A 10,742-nucleotide genomic window follows, 5' to 3' on the forward strand; every position below is an offset into this window, starting at 1 on the left:
TAATGGACCCTGCAGCTTCTTGGAACAGCTCCATTTAGAGGTCTATCAGATTGAGAATAAAAACCTGGATATGTTATCCCTCCTCGCCCCTGAAGGCAGTTCAGGTACTTTGATCCTTTTGTAGCCGAACTGCAGTAAAAAGAGCAGCAGCCAGATGCACAGACCACAGCAGGCCGGGAGTAGTTACAGAAATCCCTCCTGAATATTTGTGAACAGTAGCACACGCACTTATTTTTTTATAACTAAAAAAGCCTAAGTCTAAATAAGGAACATAGCATATTTGCCATACCAGATCATGGGCAATTTGAGACTAGCAGGAGCATGAGTGAGGAGAACAGTCAAGGACTGTGAAGTAACTTATAACAAGCCCAATGTCAGCATTATGAATGGCAGGCGGAGGTTGTTTGATGCTGGAATGGTAAATACTGCGTGGAGGCTATTTATTTTTCCAAATACCACCAAGCTAAACATACATTTCTTTGAAGAAGCATTCCAACCCTTAAACTTGTTCATATTTTGAAGAATAGTTTGAGTGTTTTCCAGCTTCTAACACCTTTTCTTTAAAAACTTCTCTTTATTTCATCCCACCCACTGAAAAAATAAAGGACTTTTCCACAGCATGATGCAATCACTGACATGTTTTCTGTTTCATTGTAGGGATGGTCCTTTTTTTTATATACCTCCTAATATATTTCATTAAAATAACTGATAAAAAAAATAAAAAAACACCAATTGCAAGTAAATACAATAAGAAAAAAGTCAAGATATTTTTGGAGTCGTGTACAAGGAACCTAAAGTATCCAAAAAGTTACTTTTCCAGCATAAATGTTGTTTTATATTTAGGCTGTTCAGCTTTGGGCTAATCTGACCACATCTTTTCCCTGTCCATTATGGATGGTGGCAAACAGCAAAGTAGATTTTGTTTGGCCTCCTTTTGACAATATCCCTCTAGTTCTTTAAGTGGAACATGACCAATAGTTATCTGTGCACAGATTCTCATAATTGACCTGTGGCTCTCAGCAGCTCCTCCTGAGTTACATTTTGGTTACCAATTTGTGTTGTTCTACCTCATAAAATCAATTTAAAGTACACTAAAACAGTGTCTCCTTGAACCCCAGTCGGTCTCAGCAGATGGCCGCTCACACTGAACCCGGTTCTGCTGGAGGTTTCTTCCTGTTAAAAGGGAGTTTTTCCTCTCCACTGTCGCTACAAGCATGCTTAGTGTGAGGGATTGCCTTTCAGTCAATGATCGATGCAATCAACTGGTTTTCATTAGATAGAAAACTTTGAATCAATTTGACTGTATGATCTGGTTGAACTGTAAAGTGCCTTGAGATGACATGTGTTGTGAATTGGCGCTATATAAATAAACTGAATTGAAAACTGAATTGAACTGAATTAATATTTGTTGTTGCAAATGTAAAGCATGCAGTGTGGTAAAATTAGCATCCGGGTTAGTTTGGTGTGTTAGCACGGATCAGCTGAAGACGTAGAGAGCATGTCCCTGATGGGATCCAAGTGCTGTAAGCATCAACATACTTGCATCTCCATAGCTCATAAAGACATGAACCCAGGGGACTCAAAGCAGTCTGCTCCAACATCAAATAATCTTTTCGCAAAACAGATGTTAAAGAAATCATATCCTTTTTTTATTTTTTTTACAGATGATTAGTCATACTTTAACAGCTGGATAGGCCTTTGGACATGACTATCCACAAGTCTAGACATCAGGGAGAACTGAATTTTATGGCTTGTTAGCTCATCTTTTAATATTCTGTTTACTTTTCAGAAAAGGGAAGAATATATTCCCCTATAAACAATAACAGGACTTTGTTAGCAGTATGTTGGACTTTCTGAGAAGGCTGTTTGTCATATGCCCAGCCAGTGGGTGCGATCCAAAGCAAGCAGTTAGGGGAAGTTGTCTGGGTCTCAGATGCATACAAGGAAAAGGATGCCAGCTTTTCAGCTGAGCTCCAAGTAGGTAAAAATGCCGCCTGAGTGGCTTTAGTTTCTCACATGCTGTGTAAATGTTCCACTGTGTCACCCTGAGTCGTCATTTAGTTGACCTGAGGCTGAAGCAGATATTTTGGCTCCTCTCCATCGACACAGGTTGGTTTGGGGGGTAAAAAACTACAGAAACATTTTCTTTCTTACCCACAAAAACATGCAAACAAAAACCTACAATTAACCAAATGAGCTATTTCTACATGAAACCACTTGCAGACAGGCAGCATTAAGGTATGAAACTATGTGTGTTCTGAATAAACAATATGGGGACAAATCCACCACAAAATGATTTACATACTAGTGATAAAAAAAATAACTCCAATAGTATTTGTTTCCATGTTCTCCTGTCTTATCCATCCCAAATTGTTCCCACGGCTTGAGCACAACAAAAGCCCAAACATAGTGCCCTTCGTCGTAAGCTTTGTTTTGGAACTGTATGTGAGAAGAGAACAATCAGCTGACTGTGGTTTGAGCTGAGGAATGAAAAACAGACAAAGAAAGCAGACAAACATTGGCTCCAAAATAACAGAGTAAATGAGGAGCAGTGCAGCAAGTGTATAACGTGTTACATTATAGAGAGTCTGTAATAACTTCATTCACTGAGCTAATTACAGCTCTGTTTTCCATTAGGTTTAAATGTGTTCAATGTGTTTTAAGAACAGATTAAAGCTAAATGCTGTGGAAAGGATTGCCTCCTACCAGGTTCTGTAGTTCATTGCCTTTTTCCATTCCTGAATATCTTGATTTTATAACATTTCCTTGTATTCGACAACACAGAGTGAATTAAAAAAAAATTTTTTTGAATCATTTTTTTCCCCTTACAGTAACCAACTGTCCATGTGAAAGGTATAAATGGAACTGAGTGTTTTATATCATTGTGAATTAATGGGGGCTACTCCCTCATGCAACAATGTTTTTATTCAGTCCATTAATACCCTGCATAATGTCAGGCCATTGTGTATCTATCTGATTTAAGTCCATACTTTGCTAGGCCTCTCCAAAACCACCACATAGGATTGTTTCTTGTTTGTTTGTTTGTTTGTTGTTGTTGTTTAGCTTTTTTTCAAGGTGTTTGTTTCTGACTGCAAACATCATGGCTTCATTAACCACAGCAGATCTTCCTATTTCTAAAATGACAAAACAGCCCCTGATCATGACACTACCTCCACCATGTTTGACCAATCGTCTGATATAGTTTACTCTAAGATGTTGTGTCCTTTGTCAGATATACAATGCCACATCTTACAAAAGTGCTCACATTTTCATGACTTAAAAACACTTTCAAATAATGCTAGGGGTCTTGTTTGACAAGTATTAGATAGACTTCTGTGTTCCTTAAAGACAGCTGTGGTTTACGTCCTTGAACTCTCCCATGAAGGACGTTTTTTGCCCAATCTCTATCTGTAAACCATGAACAATGACCCTAACTGAAGAAAGTAAGTTATGCAGCGCTTTAGATGATAGTATTATCTCATAAGTAGAAGCACAATTGGTTTACTTTTAGTAGTCACTAAGGATAAGGCTTTCCCCTGTTTCATAGATACTCCATTCAATAATGATGACTTTAACTGTGGGCGGCTTTGTTACTGATCTGTCCATCAGTTCTTTTAAGACTTATTTTAGCCAACTTGATGATATCATGCAAGGTCTGGGTGTGAATTTTTGAGGGAGCAGGAAACTTGTGGCAACCGTCTGGATATGGCAGGTGACATTTAACACTTTATAGGGCAAGTTACCATTTTTGATCAACCTTGCATATAGAGTTGCATATATATGTTTCCTTCACTCTCAGAGTGTTTTTCATGAATTTCTTATAAAAGCACTTTTGCTATTTTTCTTAATATATGTTTGGGCAAGTTGGCGTTTCTTGCTATCACATTTCCATTCATTTTTGCCATCAAAATATCCATATTTTAAAAATGTTACACTGCAAAAAATTGAAATATAAATAAGATTTTTTTTTCTTAAAAATAATTACATTTTTTCTTAAATTGAGGAGGCAAGTGAGACACTTTGCCAATGGAACAAGACAATTTACATTTCAAATAAGAACAATTGCATTGTCTTATTGAAAGTGCATTTTTGTCTAATTATCTTATTCTAAGAGTAAAACCACTCATTCCATTGGCAAATCTTCTATTTATAGAGTCAAATTAAGAGTAAATATACTTAATTTAAGAAACTTTTTACTAATTTCTAGATTGTTTTTTGCAGTGTGCAATGGTAATTCCAAATACAATAGGCCTTCACAGCGCTTCGCTGCTCGGGCCTAATAACATTATTGGCTTGAAGTTTAATAGTATTACACTGAGTGCCCTATAAAGGGTTAACAGTTATAATAATAACTTAAAAGTTGTTTTATAAAGCTTAAATCATAACTAGACAAAGTGGGGTTATTTACTTTTGTTGTTCTCATTTTTTATAATTTACTATTTCATTTATTTAATCTTACACTTTTTTCAGATCCATTCACAAGATCGAAAATAAAAGCCCAGAAAAACTAAAACACCCAAGAACTCATTCTAGGGAGTCTGTTTAATTCTTGATGGATGAAATAACTTGAAAGCTACTTTAAACTGTTTTTTATCTACTCAAGTAAGATTTTTTTTAAATGATAATGTATTTTTTTAAGAATCTTAAAACTGTGGCAAAGTTAAAACAGAAGATATATTTCAGGTGCATAATCTATTCATGTTCCAGTGAAAGAATGATGTGATGCAGGAAAACAATAAGTCCCATTGAGAGCATGCTCAGCTCTCCTCCTTACCTTCTGATAAGCCAGCTGGAGATAGTTATAGGGAATCCTCCTGTTGAAGTCTTGTATGACCTCATCGCTGACCTTATGCATAGACTGGGTGCCCAGTTTGGCCTCAATGCATGCATTCATGCAGGCAGCCCGGCGCATAACCACGTCAAAGAAGCGCAGGTCTGAGAAGGTTTCATCAAACGAGTGCTGGTCCTGGCACTTCAGCCGGCAGCGGACCCTGGTGCGCCGCGCTTCTCTGTTGCTGCTGAGCGCTGCCTCCATGTAGCGCACCACGCTCTGGTGGTCGCTGCTGTGGAAAGCCTGGACGGCGTTATCATATAACAGGTCAAAAGGCTCCAGGAAGGCAGCTGAGGAGAGCAGAAAGTCATTATACATCAGGACTGCAGACAGGATCACAAACGGACATAAGTTTCCATCCATCCTCTGATCCGGCTGAGAGGAGCAGGGCGTGGGGTCATTCAAAGCTATCAGCGCAGTCTCCTTTTACTGTCCATTTACAGGTTTCCTCCTGGATCCGCTCAGAATACAAGCAGGCCAGCAAATATTGGCAGTCTACCGGTGACACACATGTTAAGACCCCTCATTGGTCCTGTAAACTCCACCCACTCTCTGTGGGATGAATGGTCCGCAGAAATCACTGAAGTGCTCAGCCCTCACCGGCTTTTTATAGTTCGCACATACACCATGAAAGACGGTACCAAACATCGGCTTGGATTGTTTCAAAATAAAACCAAAAAGTTTATTTTTTATTAACTAGAACTAGTCCAAAAAATAAATAAATAAAAAAAATCCCACGTGCTTCTGTCAATATGGATATATCAGAATTATCCGAATGTATTTTTTATTTTCTTAGTGGTTTACAGGGCTGTAGTGACGCAGTGTGACAGCACTGCTGCCTTGCAACAAGATGGTTCCAGATTCAATTCCCGGCCTGCAGTCTTTCTGCATGGAGTTTGCATGTTTTCCCTGTGCATGAGTGGGTTCTCTCCGGGTACTCCAGCTTCCTCCCACAGTCCAAAAACATGACTTAGGTTAATTGGCTTCTTGAAGTTCTCCTTAGGTGTGACTGTATGTGTGAAAAGTTGTTTCTTCTCTGTGTTGCAGTGTGATGGACCAGTGACCGAGGCTCTCGCCCATAGACAGCTGGAGATAGGCACAGTCCCTATTTCTAATAGTATGTGGTGTTGTTCCTCTCATTTGCTTCCCCTTTATTCATTGTGTGGTGGATGTGGTAACTGGTTGTTATTCCTACAACAGGGTATCTATACTTTTTGTGTGGTCAAATTCAAGTACTTTTCAAGGACTTTCAAGGTCAATTTCCAAGCTTTTCCAGTACCTTAACTTGTTGTAAATTGCGTAGAGTGATAGGAATTCACACATACACAAATTAGCAACACCTAGGAGTGCTCTACTATCACCCTGAAGTGAAATCAGCAACTGGAAACAATATTTTAACAGCAACTGAAACTTATGTTAAAAAAATGGTCTATCTGAAATAAAGTTCACAAATTAACCATGTAAAATACTATCTAAACAAAAAAAGGATTAAAGTCATTCCGATATATCCATATTCACAGACTTACATACAAAATAATTTTAGAGATCAGAGGGATGTAAATGATAACAAAATTTAGATAACAAAGGTTAAACTTGTTTTTATTTTGAAAAGTCCATGCCAGCTTTGGTACCGTAATTCATGGTGTACGCGTGACCGATAAAAATCTATCTGGCCGAAGATGGCTTCACCTCAGTCCACAATCAGGGCTGCTGACCAGCTAAACAGGACAGATGGTGGGAGGACAAACAGGCCAGCCTATTGGTCACACATAAAAATAAGAAGAAATGTAAAAAAACAACAACAAAAAGTACATTCATACTTAATCTTTCTATTTTCTACACAATTCTTAACTTTGTTTTAACAAATAAAAAATATAAAAAGCAGATAGATAGATAGATAGATAGATAGATAGATAGATAGATAGATAGATAGATAGATAGATAGATAGATAGATAGATAGATAGATAGATAGATCTTGTCTTCAGTACTAGTACTATCAATCCACATGTCCACACTCTGAGTTTTCTAGACATTTCTGTTGTTCCCTCTTCACATGTTTTTCTGTTTTCAAACCCATGTCTGTTAATAATGGTACACTGTCTCCCTCTAGTGGTAACTGTAGTAGCATGCAGCTCTGGAAGACTAATGCAATACATTATAAGAGCTTTCCAAATGTATTAGATTTTTACCAACAAAATGTTACTACCTATTTCCGGTTGAATAAAGCTAAAGCGTTTATTACTACTGAATTATGATGGCTCCAAAATGGTTACATTCTAATTCATTTCTAATAGGAAATATGTTTTATTAATTCCTTCTCTGTTACAATACTAAACTGAGAGGGGGCCAGCACGTACAAGCAGGGACGACTTTAACGACTTCCTTTAACCAATTACAGAGTTGCTTCAGTCAAAACTCAGATGGCGAGTGAAATTACCTCACACTAAAACCCCAACGACAGCAAATGCGCCAGAAAGCGTTCACTGCATGGTTTCTTCCGCAGCTTGACATGTTTCACTGAGTTGTTTTTTTCATCAACAATGACGACAACAGAATTATTTGGTTGACGCAAGTTTTCATGATGATAATGAGAACTGATGAGCTAAACGTTGATCTTTGTTGACATAAACTTGGATGTTCTGGGTGTGATAATCGAGAAGGTTGTGCGTGTCTGACAGAACACTGGTACTGCGCGCTGAACTCTGACAAACTGTTCTTCCAGCCGTGTTTGTGCAGAAATGCATCGTTGCGCGAGCAAGCATAGCTCAGAGTCTGCTCTTTTCTCTCTCCAAACTGCTGGTTTGTTCTCAGCAGTATGACTCTTCCTGCTCTCGCTACTTAATAAACTATTTGTGGCTGATTATCCTCTGCCAAATGTAAAAAAAAAACTTAACCTAACTATCAAGATTTTTTAACTTCTACCAAAATGAATCCCTAAATTATATACCCAAAGAAAATATTTCATTGCATACTGTTTATTTTTGAATAAAGAGCCAAGTGAAAAGGTACATAGATCTTTGAATATTTCTCTCTCATTGTTCTCGTTTTTATCTATTCAAATACGATGTAAATGTTTCCTTGTATTGTCGATAAAACACTTTCTCTGTTTCCTTTAAATATTTTAATATTTTAGTTAACATATTCATTCAATTAGGTAATGCGTTGTATGGCATTACAAGGCAATTCTGTAGGTTCCCTCTATTTTATTTCATTTTTTTAAATCAAAACCCTGTAAATATAAATCTACTCCGACCCCTGAGCAACAGCAACTTAGGTGTAAATTGAAGAAATAAAGCCAAAATTGCCAAATTAGAAAGAAGTATTTTTTTTTTTTTTTTTTTTGTTCTTTGCTTCTTTTGGAGTAATTTTATTGATCTGTGTGTGATGCATAATTCATAGTAGATCAGGAAGTATTTGCTTTACGATGGAAACCTGTACATTGTACATTTTGTCAGACTGTCTGTCTGCTATATTAACCAATATGAAGTGTTGAACTAGATTTGCTTTTTTCACAGCTTTTGTGAGACACTTTTTTTTTTTATAAAGAAGGACATTAATTCATGAAAACATTTTTTTGAATTTTATAAATCAAAGTTTTCTACCCAACTGCAATGATGAACTGCACAGCAGCATTCTATATCAAGCTATTGGAGAGCCGTCAGTCTGGTAAAGAATCTGGTTGTTATTTGAAATTGTAAAAGTTAACTTTTTTTTTGCAACATAAAACTGACTAAAACCTTTCTAATTTTTAGTCGACTCGAACCGACTAAAACTATCACATATCGTAATGACTAAAAGGTGACTAAGACTAATAATAGTTGTTGTTCTGAAGATTAAGCCTAAGACTAAATCTAAAATGGCTGTAAAAAACAACACTGTTCACGGACTACAGGATTACAAAAAATTAGCCTATCACTTTGTGTCTCATCTGTGCTTAATTGGGTAAAGCCTGATGAGGCCGACCCTTTTCAGTCTTACCTTTGAAATCAAGCTCTACCAGCTCTTCACCAGACTGATACCCAGTGTAGAATAATAGCTGGGAACTTAAAACGAAAGCAAGTTTCTCAGTGTTAAACACTGTTTTGCATCAAAGCTATTTCTGATTCTGTTACTAATTAAATATAAACTAATGTTTATAAAAATAAGTCAATTAAATACATTAAATAAGTAAATCCTGCTAACTTTATAACATCAATCTATTGTTTATGTTGTTAAATTGTCGTTCCCGGTACACATATATTTACTGTTTGCATATAAAGTGATAAAGTCTTTCCCATGTGCCTTAAGAACAGGTGTGCATCAGGATTGTTGTGTTTCTTAGTTTACAAAGAAATTCCATCATGTTGTTTTGGGTAAATATAGGCGTACTGGAATGCCAAGGTAAACACATCCCTAATGACTGCTATCTCTAATGAGGTGATGTTGTTTTTCAAACAGTTTAAGTAAATTTTTTATGTCAGGGGCAGGACAGTGTCAATTTACATTCAATTCGCCTTGAGTATTGTAAAAAGGAAAGCTAAAAATAGGTTCATTTTACTCTGCTTCAGAGAAGCTGTCAGATGAAAGGGATGTTTTTTGTCATGCAGCGCAGCATTTTAGCCCATTATTTTCTTCCTGCTGTGCTGCATGTTTCTTGGAAATCAGGAAGGGCTGACCATAATCAGACTCTGTCTAGGAGCTTGTCAGTGCTGGGAGAGATCATGTTGCTTTCATCTGCTGAAAGCACAACAAACCCCCTGAGGTCTGTTGTTTAAGCAAAGGAAATATCACAGATACCGTAAGTTTTAGGGACACTTTTTAGGCCAGTTTAAAGAGGCCTGAAATTATTTTTATTCTCTAATCTCTTTACACAAAGTTTTAATCTGACTCTGAATATTAATTGCAACCTGAAAAACATTTTTTTTAACAGTGTTTCTATTTTTGTTTTCACTGTTTTACATATTTTTTTTGTAATCCAAAAATAATGCAATAATTTTGCAACATTTTTTAAAAGACTACTTATCGTGTTTTCTACTATTTTCACGTTTTTTGTTTTGGGTGCTCGGACGTCTAAACGAAAGTGGGTCATGCTGGCAATCTTGTTTTTACTCTAATAGCCCAACTCATTTGGATGTACGTAGATAACATGTAGTATGGAGATGTTAAAACAACAATACAAATTACAGGAAGGAAACTGTTTCACTGTGGGAAAAGCCCTGATTGCTGGTACATGGGTTCTTAGCTAGATCTTTGCTGCATTTTTACAGCAGTTAACCAAAAGGTCATACTGCTTTACACCACTGTTCCACTGTTTACTTGCTAATTGTTTGTAAGATTTGAAATGTTTTTATAAATATGGCATGTAGGATTGTCAGACATTTATCATAAAGGAGATTGATTTAAAAAGAAAACTCTCTAAAATAATTGTGACTAAAGAGACAAGGCATTTGATTTGATAGATTTATATAAAACAGGACAATAGAGTTAATAAAAAGAAAGTCCACTGGCCGTGTTTAAGGAAGCAAATGAAATGCATGAACATAAGTACAACATTGACACACAGCTATTAAGAAGAGTTTGAACAAGACAAAAGGACACTGAGAAATATTACAGGCCTGCTTAAATTCATGCATATAATCAGAAAATCAAAGCAGTCTTGTTTAAGGAATCGTTAAAGCAAAAATGAGTGTGATTTTTTTCACTACATCAATATAAAATGACAAAGCGAGGCACTCATAATGCAGGAAAATACAGTTTTGTCTTAATTTCAGTGTTAGAAAGTGAATGCTTTCCTTTAAAAATTTGAATTTTTAAGTGCCAACTGATACATAAATATTAGAAGCAACCATTTAATGTACAAAACTAAAAACATAAGAATAAGCGGTAACAAATGCATAGCATAATTACAGTTTAATGACACCAGTGTGAGAC

General features: G+C 36.5%; 1 protein-coding gene across 1 annotated transcript in view; it reads right to left on the reverse strand.

Moving 5' to 3' along the window:
* Positions 1–5,367, reverse strand: part of p3h2 (prolyl 3-hydroxylase 2) — a 62,585-nt gene extending 57,218 nt beyond the window's left edge. Inside the window, exon 1 of the mRNA XM_038272153.1 lies at positions 4,775–5,367. Within this exon, the coding sequence (XP_038128081.1) occupies positions 4,775–5,194 (420 nt within the window). The 5' untranslated portion in view covers positions 5,195–5,367. The remainder of the gene's footprint in view (positions 1–4,774) is intronic.
* Between the last annotated feature and the right edge of the window lie 5,375 nt (positions 5,368–10,742).

Source organism: Cyprinodon tularosa, unplaced genomic scaffold (genome assembly GCF_016077235.1).
Source record: "Cyprinodon tularosa strain WSP-4 unplaced genomic scaffold, ASM1607723v1 ctg82, whole genome shotgun sequence".
Lineage (NCBI taxonomy): Eukaryota > Metazoa > Chordata > Actinopteri > Cyprinodontiformes > Cyprinodontidae > Cyprinodon > Cyprinodon tularosa.